Source organism: Mauremys reevesii, linkage group 9 (assembly GCF_016161935.1).
Source record: "Mauremys reevesii isolate NIE-2019 linkage group 9, ASM1616193v1, whole genome shotgun sequence".
In the NCBI taxonomy this organism is placed as follows: Eukaryota; Metazoa; Chordata; order Testudines; family Geoemydidae; genus Mauremys; species Mauremys reevesii.
The window spans coordinates 102,638,130-102,650,224 of record NC_052631.1 but is presented as its reverse complement, the minus strand read 5'-3'; the positions used below and the strand labels follow the sequence as shown (position 1 = coordinate 102,650,224).

Sequence of the window (12,095 nt, the reverse complement as noted above, 5' to 3'; positions counted from 1 at the left end):
ACCCCACCCTGACTACATACCTTGTGATTCAATCACCAGGACCTTGACATGGGCTAATATCTCTACTAATTGTCTCAACTTTTCAAAACTGTCGCACAGATTATTCCATGTTGTTCCAATATATACACACAGTTGTTCCATCCTACACGCACACGTTTATGCAAGTGAGCACATACAAACACACATGCCTCTCTTTCCCTGTACCATTTCATTCCAAATCAGGTCTAATACTGTTCATCTTAATGTCTTACATCATTCTCTACGAGAGCTTTGCCACTTAGCTCTCACTGGGACCTAAGAAGCTGCCAACATTTCACTGGTTCTAGTTTTCCTTTTTAAGTTGTGCCAAGGATAGCTGTAGGTCTCCTGCACTTCCTAAATTCCCCTACATCTCGCTTGTGGGTGACATGTCCCAGTTAGGTGAACCCAGGATCACTATTACGCATGGGACACCAGGACTGAAGGGACCGGTGAAGTGCATAGCTGTTGAAACACCCATCAGGTGGCAATTAGCAAGCTGGCCAGATCTGAACCAATGACAAGAGTTCTTGCATTGGTGAAAGATTTTGAATACCATCATTAGCAATAACCACAAGCTCTCGGTCTCATTCCTATGGCACACTGACACGTGCTGTTGTATTAATTGAGTTGGAATAAAGGGGATGAAGTGTTAACATAACCCAGTCACTGCCCAACTTTAAATGGTGTTAAACAAGGGCCAGAGTGTGGTAAACAGAGACCTCAGCCTGCTTAGTACCATGGCAAACACATCATCACAAATCTTTTTAACATATTAAAGATACAGATAAGGAAAAACAATAAAAAGTTTGAATGTAAAGTATTAAATAAGGCTTTAATTTTAACATCTCTTCCTAGGTGCTGGAACTGGGGGTGCTGCTGTGCCCCCTGGCTTGCCGTGGATTCCATTCCCACTATGTGTCGCCTTGGCACCATGTTACTACATTTACCCAGACTGTCCAACTGGGTTTGGTACCCGCAGTTCCCCCTGCCCCTCAGGAGTCTGTGACCAGTGGCATAGGGTGACCAGAAGGGTCTTCATGTAGAATATTACTTATCCTAACAGAAGGAACAAAGCAATTAAGGAAAGGAATTTATAACAACATGGTCCACACATGTCTATCTTACCTAAAGTCTTGCCAACCCCTGATGATAGCCTGGGTAGCCCCAGCTTCTTCAGCCAGTGTTTGTGTCAGTCTGGTTTCCCTAATCAGATCCCCAATGTCTAGAAAGAGCAGCATCTTCTTATCCAGACAGAGTCCCTTTGTTCTTGTCAATTCTGGGCTTTGGTGATGCTTGTCCAAACCAGTTTGGTAACCTCTGCCTGAGGTTGAGCCAGATTCCTAGAGCCAATGGTTCTGCCATTGTTCCATAACAACCCTCAAGTGTTTGCTGAGTGGATCTTGAGCTATTCTTCCTTCCTGCTTGTTTTCCTTGGAGCCCACTGTTAAACTAGCCCAGTATAGTCATACAAAAACATCCCAATACCCAGGTCACATATGATATTCATCAGGTATTACAGAGCAGCTCCACATCCATCACAATTGCAATAAGTCATTACAATCACTAAACTAATACATATTGTTTCATGTTCTCTGCTTGTCTGATGGGGACTGCTGGTTGTTTGGGGCAAGGTCTGGGTATTTTAATATTTGTAAAATGCCATGTATAGCTCCAGAGCTGTCTAAATAAATAAAACAAGATAAAGCAATAATAATAATAATAATGGGTTTCTTTTGGCCTTATCATTTCCATATGTAACAAATGTGGAAGTCTCTATGGGGTGTCTCAGTCCAATATAGGCCATAGTAGGTGGGGATCTTGGTCCCATTGGGGTGTATGCATCATTGCTGGAATTAGAGGTGTGGGGGTATCAGGCCGGCACAGGTGTGTGGGGGGCTCAGGCCCAGGCAGGCTCGGGGCGGCTCAGGCCCAGGCGAGGTGTGTGGGGGCTCGGGCCCAGGCGAGGTGGGGGGCTCAGGCCCAGGTGGGCTCGGGGACTCGGGCCCAGGCGAGCTGTGTGGGGAGCTCAGGCCGGGAGGCGGGCTTGGGGGCTCGGGCCCAGGCGAGGTGGGGGCTCAGGCCCAGGCGGGCTCGGGAACTCGGGCCCAGGCAGGCTGTGGGGAGCTCGGGCCGGGAGGACTGGGAGGAACTCGGGCCCAGGCGGGCTGTGTGAGGGCTCAGGCCCAGGCGCGGACAGGACTCGAGCCCAGGTGGGCTTGGGGGCTCAGGCCCAGGCGGGCTCGGGGGCTCAGGCCCAGGCGAGGTGTGTGGGAGCTCGGGCCGGGGAGGACTCAGGCCCAGGCGGGCTTGGGCGGGGCTCGGGCCGGGGAGGCCTCGGGCCCAGGCGGGCTGGAGGGGCTCGGGCCCAGGCGAGGTGTGGGGGCTCAGGCCCAGGCGAGGTGTGGGGACTCAGGCCCAGGCGAGCTGTGTGGGAGCTCGGGCGCAGGCGGACGGGAGGACTCGGGCCCAGGCGGGCTGTGGGGCTCGGGCCAGGGAGGACTGGGCCCAGGCGAGCTGTGTGGGGCGGGGGACTCAGGCCCAGGCGGCCTGGGGAGGGGGCCTGGGACAGGGACTCGGGCCCAGGCGGGCTGGGGGACGGGACTGGGCCCAGGCGAGGTGTGGGGACGGGGCTGGGCCCAGGCGGGGTGTGGGGACGGGGCTCAGGCCCAGGCGGGTGTGGGGGCTCGGGCCCAGGCGGGGTGTGACAGGACTCGGGCCCAGGTGGGCTTGGGGGGCCTGGGCCCAGGCGAGGTGTGGGGCGGGGACTCAGGCCCAGGCGAGGTGTGGGGGACTCGGGCCCAGGCGGGCTTGGGGGGGGGCTCGGGCCCAGGCGGGGTGCGGGGGCCTGGGGGACTCGGGCCCGGGGGCGGACTCGGGCCCAGGCGGGTCACACGGGAGGTCCCCGGGCACTTCGCCACTCAGGTTCCGGGGTTGGCGCGGCGCGTGAGCGCTGCCGTCGGCGGGGCCCCGGCCCCTGCATGCCGCTGCCGCTGCCGCTCGCGGGGCGGGCGGGCGAGGCCGGGGTTGGGCGCCCCGCGTTCGGGGGGAGGGGCCCGGCTGGCTCGCGGGGCCGGGACCGGGGCCGGCGCTGAGACTTGCCCGCGCGGGTTCTGGGGCCGGACGCGCCCCGGACCCTGCATAGGCCCCGGCTTATGCCGGCGGCGGGCGGGGCGTGCGCGTTCCGGGGCCCGCTACGTATTGCGGCGCGGCGCGGCGCGGCGGCCCGGGGCTGGGCTCGCTGCTCCATCATGGCGGACGCGGCGGTGGCCGATACCCGGCGCCTCAACTCCAAGCCGCAGGACCTGACGGACGCGTACGGGCCGCCCAGCAACTTCCTGGAGATCGACATCTTCAACCCGCAGACCGTGGGCGTGGGCCGGGCGCGCTACACCAGCTACGAGCTCCGCATGCGGGTGAGGGGCCGGGCGTTACACCAGCTACGAGCTCCGCATGCGGGTGAGGGGCCGGGCCGGGGCCGGGCGTTACACTAGCTACGAGCTCCGCATGCGGGTGAGGGGCCGGGCCGGGGCCGGGCGTTACAGCAGCTACGAGCTCCGCATGCGGGTGAGGGGCCGGGCGTTACAGCAGCTACGAGCTCCGCATGCGGGTGAGGGGCCGGGCCGGGGCCGGGCGTTACAGCAGCTACGAGCTCCGCGGGTGAGGGGCCGGGGCTGGGCGTTACACCAGCTACGAGCTCCGCATGCGGGTGAGGGGCTGGGCCGGGCCGGGCCGGGGCTGGGCGTTACACCAGCTACGAGCTCCGCATGCGGGTGAGGGGCCGGGCCGGGGCCGGGCGTTACACCAGCTACGAGCTCCGCATGCGGGTGAGGGGCCGGGCCGGGGCCGGGCGTTACACCAGCTGCGAGCTCCGCATGCGGGTGGGGGGCCGGGCGTTATAGCAGCTATGAGCTCCACATGTGGGTGAGGGCATGCGGGTGAGGGGCCGGGTGTTACAGCAGTTATGAGCTCCGCATGCGGGTGAGGGGCCGGTGGGGGCCGAGCTGGGCGTTACAGCAGCTTTGAGCTCCGCATGCGGGTGAGGGGCCGGGCCGGGCATTATAGCAGCTACAAGCTCTGCGTGCGGGTGGGGGGCCGGGCCGGGCGCGCTACACCAGCTACGAGCTCCGCATGCGGGTGAGGGGCCGGGCCGGGGCTGGGCGCTACACCAGCTACGAGCTCCGCATGAGGGTGAGGGGCCGGGCGTTATAGCAGCTACAAGCTCCGCATGCGGGTGAGGGGCCGGGCGGGGGCTGGGCGCTACACCAGCTACAAGCTCCGCATGCGGGTGAGGGGCCGGCCCGGGCATTACAGCAGCTGCGAGCGCCGCATGCGGGTGGGGGGCCGGGCGTTATAGCAGCTACGAGCTCCACATGTGGGTGAGGGGCCAGGTGTTACAGCAGTTATGAGCTCCGCATGCGGGTGAGGGGCCAGTGGGGGCCGAGCTGGGCGTTACAGCAGCTTTGAGCTCCGCATGCGGGTGAAGGGCAGGGCCGGGCATTATAGCAGCTACAAGCTCTGCATGCGGGTTGGGGGCCGGGCCGGGCGCGCTACACCAGCTGTGAGCTCCGCATGCGGGTGGGGGGCCGAGCCGGCCGTTACAGCAGCTGTGAGCTCCGCATGCGGGTGAGGGGCTGGGCGGGGGCCGGGATGGGCGTTACAGCAGCGGCGAGCCCCGCGGGCGGGTGAGGGGCCGGGATGGGCGTGACAGCAGTTGCGAGCAGGTTTCAGGTGGCCCTTGAAGCAGGGCCAGCATTAGACTCACGGAGGCCCAGGGCAGAAAGCCAAAGCCCCAGGGCCCTGAGCTCCGCTACCTGGGGCTGAAGCCAAAGCCTGAGCAACTTAATTTTGTGGAGGCGCTGTGGCATGGGGCCCGGGGCAATTGCCCTGCTTGCTACCCCCTAATGCTGGCCCTGGCTTTTATATGCAGAAAACCAGTTGTTGTGGCACAGGTGGGCCATGGAGTTTTTATATCATATTGGGGGCAGGGGGTTCATACCAGGATCCCCCAAAGGGTCCCTTGACCTCCTTTCATCCGCCTTTGGGATGACCAAGGTAGCCTCTCATTCTCCAGCTGCAGACTATAAAGGGAATGCTGTTTGGAGTTGGGACTACAAGGGTTTCTGCTTCCTTTCTAAAATAGTCCCCTGCAGAAGCTTCTAGTGAGTGAGGCCCTTGAATAACACTGGTCTGTGAATTCCCTGTACTTCACACACAACCCACAGGGGGATGTCTGCACTGGGAGGCTGCCTTCCAGCTGCTGGCTGGGTAGACAGGCTCAGACCTGTCAGGCTTAAGCTGGCATGCTAAAAATAGCAGTGTGGACATTCCAGCTCAGGCAGCCACTCAGGCTCTCAAGCCCACCTGACCCCCTGGCTCGGAGGGTGGTCGGTGTGGATTCGGATTCGGAACCCCGCATTGTCCACACCACTGTTCTGTACATGTTCACTCAAGCCCTGCTAGCCTGAGTCTGTCTACCTGGGCAGCATGCTTGCTCCCAGCAGCAGTGTAGACAGACCCACAGAGGCCTCAGCCATTTCACTCTGTTTTGTTGGGTCACATGGACCTCTGTCTCTCAAGCACATCTGGCTGCATGTTGAACTATGGGAAAAGGACTCAAGGTCAGAGAACATCTACAGCCAAGTCCTGTCCAGGGAAACAGGCTTTATCATCTTGTTGGCATGGCTGTTTTCTGACTTGAGCGTAGTGATAGAGGTATAGGATCTCACCGCATCCTTGCCTCAGAAGTCTGCAACCTTGTAGAAACCCCAGTCTGATCTCAGAAGGGTTGACAGAGGCCCCTGGAATTACCAAACTCTGAGAGGGATACACTTACCATATCTAACAGAGAATTCCTGTCCCGTGCTGCAGAGAAGATGGTAAATCCCAACATGGCCGCTGGATCTCAAGAGGAAAACTTCTTGTCTCCTCACTACTACACCCTACGAACCTGGTGCAGTCTCATTCTGTATATGTGAACAAGAAGGTGGTGGTCAAACATCAGGTCCTGCTTAGATCCAAAGTCAGTGGTTTTATGCACTCCTCAGTCCCTCTTAGGTGTATTCTGCTGGCACCAATGAGTCCAAGTGCAGCCACTTTGTGCCCCTGCTTAGTGCTGGAATGCCTCTTTATGTACGTAGAGTACCACTTGCCTCTTGTGCACTGCTCCGAAACCAAGACAGGTGCTTTGTTGTGTTTCCAGGGGATTTGCTCCAACTGGGGCAGAGAGAAGAGATCTGTATTTAGGGGAGGGGGACTTTTGTTGTGAATTGGTTGGCTGCTAGTTGACAGCCTTCCTAGGTAACTGGGTGCTGAATGGCTTTTGTGTTTCGGTTGCCAATCTAATTACCTACCAATTATAGACAAACTCTAGTCCTAAACATGGATATGCTTATACAAACAAGTAGTGCAACCATGGAGGTTGTGCAGTACAGCCTGCATAACCAGAATGGCTGAGCGCTCCTTGTGTACTCAACATCCCTTTGCACGGTCTTGCCTTAGGCCGTGAGCTCTTTGGGGCAGGATGTCCTTGTAAGGTGCCATGCGTCGCTGTGATGCCAGGAGTAATTAGACTGAGAAATTAGTCCCCTCTCCTGTGGGGTTATGTATGTTGTGCTTGCGCTCTGTGTGGTAGGTGCTTTCCAAACCATGGAAGATACAGTCTCTGCCCCTTAGAGGATACAGTTTGTCCTCATTAGCTAATTTTACTGTCCTCCTCACACCCCAGATGACTGATTTTTCCATCTGAGGATTGGATGTTGATACTCCCCACTCCCACAAAAAACTGTCATTGTTGGTTCTTCAGTCAGCCAGACGTGGCTGCTAGAGAAGAGTAGGAAACTATCTGGAGTTTCTCTGCAGTTCTAGTCCCTGCTGGCACCATACAGATGTACTGCCTAAAAGCTGATCAGTGGCTTTAGTAAGAACTGTTTAAATGTAGCAGCAATAGGTTTAACATGAGGGTGTATCTGGTCACTAAAAAGCTCATCCAAGAGCTTTTGTTACCTCCCCTTCTCCCCCACCCTTCCCATAAAGTTCTGTAATTTCTTGGGGTCAGCATTGGGAAGGTGGAGTTAACATAATCACCAGGTGAGAGATCAGGCTTCAGAGTTAATGCAGCTTTGGGAAAATTCCTACAAGCTCCTGGCTAGATCCAAGCTACATAGCTAGACATGCAAAAGCCTTTCCTGGCAATGGGGAGGGTTGCTACTGTTTGGAGATCTTAAAGCAGAGGGAGGGATAGCTCAGTGGTTTGAGCATGGGCCTGCTAAACCCAGGGTTGTGAGCTCAATCCTTGAGGGGGGCCATTTAGGGATCTGGGGCAAAAATCTGTTTGGGGATTGGTCCTACTTTGAGCAGGGGGTTGGACTAGATACCTCCTGAGGTCCCTTCCAACCCTGAGATTCTGTGATTCCAGTCTCTTCAGCCTGTTGCTTGGATGTAGTCAGGGATTAACCTCCTTCCTCAACCTATCCAAAAAGGTTCTAAGGTCTGGGGTTGAGGTCTGTTGCAGTGCATCTCCCTCTGTAATGCTGTTTGGAATTCATAAGGGTGAACATCTGAAAGGGCTGAGGCCTAGATTCTTCTTGACGTTGCAAACAGCACATGTGAAATGGAAGCATACGCACGATCAGTGCCCCCAAAAGGGAGACCATGCATCTGAAAGCGTAGCTCATGGAGTGTGAAGGACACCTTGGTGAACAGTTCACGCTTCTCTGCCCAGAAGAGTCTGGAAAATGCCTGCTTCTTTCTGAAAAACCACGGGGAGGCTTGCAAATGCTTTCCTGTATTGCAGCATTATATGCACTCTTTACTGACCTCTAATGCCTATAGTGTCTGAGGTTTCAGGCCTCTGAATGCAGCTCTGCAGACTTCAGTAGGAAGCAGTAAAGTCAGCCTGGCTTCTACAGCAATTTGCAAATTAACAACCTCTCCTTCCTTGCAGACAAACCTCCCTATCTTCAAACTGAAAGAGTCTTGTGTGAGGAGGCGATACAGTGACTTTGAATGGCTGAAGAGCGAGCTGGAGCGAGACAGTAAGGTGAGGGCCTCTGCACACAGACCTATTCCTGTTATGCCAATCCTGCTCCTGTACAGCCCAGTTTTAACCAGCTTGGGCTGTGAGAAGAGTCTGTGCAGGTCTGCAGGAGAGGCTGCTGTGGGTGGCCATCCCAGGAAATGAGAGGAGCTTCCAGAATTGACAGACTTACTCTCCCAGCAAGCTAGTGAACGGTGTAGGAGCACAGCCTGTGGGCCGGAGGGGATCACTGTGAAAGAGTGACCACATGAGGGGCCTGTCCATTCCTCCTACTCTGCTAGCTCACACTGGTGTGTTTTTAGATTGTAGTGCCACCACTGCCTGGAAAAGCCTTGAAACGACAGCTTCCATTTCGAGGAGATGAGGGGATCTTCGAGGAGTCTTTCATTGAGGAGAGGAGGCAGGGACTAGAACAATTTATTAACAAGTAAGCTTCACGTCCTGGGCTTGCCCTGTACTTCATATGCTGGTTAATGGCCCTAGGAACAGGGATGGGGATGAGGGCAGTCGCAATGTCAGTTCTGGAGTCTTGTTCCATTGCCGCCACCCACCCACCTAGAGTCTCACACTTCAGCCACCATCATTGTGACCGAATGGTCAAGCTCTGAAGGAAGCCCTTTGTAAAGGGAGCACTGATGTGCAGCACAACGTTCCCTTCTCCTCTCGGGGCTCAGTGCAGTGCCTCTGCAGCACTGTTGTCCCGAGGGAGCAATTGTTTAGAGACTTTTCCGCACGTCAGTGTGGCACTGAAGCATGTAAAATCCTGGGCCTGTCGTCTTCCTCTTGTGCCAGTCTGGTATCCTGAGGCTGCAGAGCTGAGCATCGCTGCTGTTGTCACGAGCAAGTCTGTCCTCCTAGAGCTGATTGTCTGGGAGGGGGAGATGAGTTATGCACCTGCCCCTCTGTCCTTAGCAGAGCTGATCAGGTGCATTGCCCACTTGTATAGAATCCGTGTACGTGCTGAAGCTTCTCTCTTCCTCCACCCCTAATGAGAGCGCAATTGACCCATCACTCTACATGGCTCTGAGGCCCAGGTGTTTGCCTTTGTTCTTAAGCTGGGGCTCCAGCTGGTGCATATGTGCTAACCTCTGCTCCTCCCTGTTCCCTTGCAGAATCGCTGGGCACCCGCTGGCACAGAACGAGCGCTGCTTACACATGTTCCTGCAAGAGGAAACTATAGATAGGAATTACGTCCCGGGGAAAGTCCGCCAGTAGGAGATCCTGATGCTCTGTCTTCCTCCATTCCACCCACCCTCCTGCAGAAATGACATTTATTTTTACACTAAATCTGTCTTTCCCGAACCAGCTTTTCCTCTCTGAACCTTCCCGTTTGTCCAGTATTTTTCTTTTTTGTATCTGGCAGCAGTGTTGTGTTCAGATGAGCTTTGATATCTGCCAAAGGGTGTGAAGATTTAAGCCATGAATCTGCTGTTGTGCACCTGGTGGCAGGAGTAAGTGTGAGGGTGGGGCACGAACTGTTTTAGGGCATTAATTACAATGTGACTGGGCTGCCCCTTCCCTGTGAAAAGGAGTATAAGATGTCCTTCCAGCCTCGTCCTTCACCCCCCTGTCCATGCGGCCTCAAGCATTGTAAAGAACACCAGAGCAGAACAGTGATTGTCACATAGGTCAGTGACTGCAGCAAGTTTTAGGATTTTAGTAGGGTGTAACCAAAAACTGAGCAAGCAGGTGCCAGGTAGGATGTCCAGTCCCTTCCTTATCCCCACAATCAATCTCCTTCCACCCTGCATGAAACCTTCATCCTGTGCTGTCTGCAAGTGCTGAGACCAAGATTCTACTCTGACCCTGCTCCAGATCTCCTGCATTACAGGCCTGCTCAGCATAGCAGTGTTTATCCCTCTCCTCTCTAACGTGCTGCTGGCAGCTTTGGGGATGTTTGTGCTGTCGGTGAGTTCTCTAGGTGCTCTGAGAGTGCAGCCTGATGGTGGTGTGAAGGTGGGTGGAGTTGGGCCTGGGCTGCCCAGGCAGCAGAGCAGGGACAGCTGATGAGTTCAGAAAATACCACAGCTTGCTCTTAACTGGCATGCTGCAGAGGATGTCAATAGAGTTGCACTGGCCTTGTCTCTCCAAAGACTTGGCTCCCATCCCTGTACCTGGAGGGAAAGGTCCTGCCCATCACTGAGAAGAGAGAATGGGAGGGGGGAATAGGGCATGGTCACTCCCAGACTGCATAGTGCTGAGTGGCTGCTATTTAGTTCCCATGCAGAAGCGTTCCAGTCACCTATGTCTGGAGGCAGGAGATTTGTGATCAGGAATCTGCACTGGAAGTGTGTCTTTAGAATGGCAGCACAAATATCCGCCATCCTCAGCCCTTCCTTTTCACTCGTCCCTTGTCCCCCATGGTGGCTTTGCAGGCCAGGCATGCTTTTGTATAGGGGAGAAAAGACATGGGAACTAGTCAAGTAGCTACTCTTTAAAAGCACTTTCCTATGGTGAGAGGGTGCAATGGGCTGTGAACTGCTGATGCACCACAAATACACATTCCCTTGGAGTAACTGTAAAAGATGAAGTTGAGCGTTTTGCTCAGGGGTTCCCCATAAGTCAGGCCCAGGATCACCATTTGTTTTGTAGTGTCACTAAGAACTTAGCAGAAGAGGTAAACTCTGGGGAGAGTGTGCTATGTCAAGAAGCAGTGAGTGTCTTGGTTCTAGAGGGAGGCAGCTCCTAACTTCTGAGTTGTTTCTGTGCAGTGACCTGACCTCTTTCTGTCTTCACAAAGACATGGGATGACTAGGCCCCCCACTGTATCCACAAAGATTCCTGCCAAACTTATCCACCAGGGCATCCACTATTCTTCCTGTTTGTAGATTTTTCCAGTGAGGAACTTCAGTGTCTCGGGGTGGAATGGGTAAAGCTGGAAAAACCCAAATGAACAGTAAGTCACTGAAGCAGCCCAGAGAGAGCTGCTCCTGGGAGTAACACGAATTGAGGAGTGGCTGATGTAAAATGTGCATGAAATATAATCCTGGCACTGGATTCAGAGCCAGCTTGAGAGGTGGATCTTTGACTTGTAATGCAAACAAGGCGAGGGTTCCAGAAGGCGATTGTGGCGTCTCTAGGTGTGCTCCTTTCCTTTCCGAACTCTGCAAAGAAGCACTCTGCACTGGCCAATTACTCTGCTTTTTGGATTGAAGTGGCGTATATGGTCCTGCCTTGCTAACTTTTTGTTGTTTGAAGCAGTCTGCTGCCTTTTTGATCTATATTAGTCACTTTTTAAAAACTCCCTTCATGCAGAAGTGCTGAGCGATTGAAGGCTGTTTCTGCTGTGTATATATCTTGATGTGGGGCTTTAATTCACAAACTGTCTTCATTCTGCTGTCTGATAATGTAATGTCCAAGTTCTGTTCATATTAAACCACTGTGAAGCCAATATGTCTGCATGTTGTGACCGTTGAAAAAATGAGGGCTTCTTCTAAATCTGTTACGTGATACTTGTGAAAATGGAAACTCATAGCAGTAGTTGGAGCTGCAGTCATAGTCCTGGCAGGCTGGGTGGGCTGTAGGTCCCCCAGTGGTCTAGCACCTTAGTCACAAGCTCCAGCAGCACCACTGTACTCCAGCTGGGTGAAGATCAGCTGTTATGCTGAACTGGACAGTACATTCTGCAGTTGCTGCTAAGGAATTGGTTGGAAACTAGAAGTCATCACATGAGTCTTTTGTCCATAATAATGAATTGAGCACAAGTCTTCCGAGGTGAAAAGCTCTTGTATTAACCTGAGTCATCCTATTTACTAATCAGTTTGATACTGATGGTGTTGATTGTGCTTGTGTTGGTCAATGGCTTGTCTAGGTTGCATGCAGGCTGAGGTAGACGTAGCTGTACTTACCAGATCACAAAGAAGGAACCTAGGTTCCTATAGTTCTGCCTCAGCCTTCTGGCAGGATGACCATTTCTCCATAAGCATATGCAGAAATGTGGTGCTTCTGTGAATTGGATATATTCTGGCCTTTGCAGGCAGACAAGTGACTGGTTCTTCCTAGTGCTAGACCCAAATGTTCAAAAATCATGTTTTGGGGG

General features: G+C 54.4%; 1 protein-coding gene across 2 annotated transcripts; it reads left to right on the top strand.

The window, feature by feature from the left end:
- Nucleotides 1-3,220: 3,220 nt before the first annotated feature.
- SNX12 (sorting nexin 12) lies at nucleotides 3,221-11,449 on the top strand. 2 transcript variants are annotated; one of them, XM_039489748.1, is made up of 4 exons: nucleotides 3,221-3,434; nucleotides 7,964-8,059; nucleotides 8,359-8,483; nucleotides 9,169-11,449. In XM_039489748.1, exons 1-4 carry the CDS (start codon nucleotides 3,270-3,272, stop codon nucleotides 9,269-9,271), a joined length of 489 nt encoding a protein of 162 aa, XP_039345682.1. In that variant the 5' UTR covers nucleotides 3,221-3,269; the 3' UTR covers nucleotides 9,272-11,449. The 2 variants fall into 2 exon arrangements, with proteins under 2 accessions (XP_039345682.1, XP_039345683.1); XM_039489749.1 differs by lacking the exon at nucleotides 3,221-3,434 and adding an exon at nucleotides 3,778-3,899.
- Nucleotides 11,450-12,095: the final 646 nt, after the last annotated feature.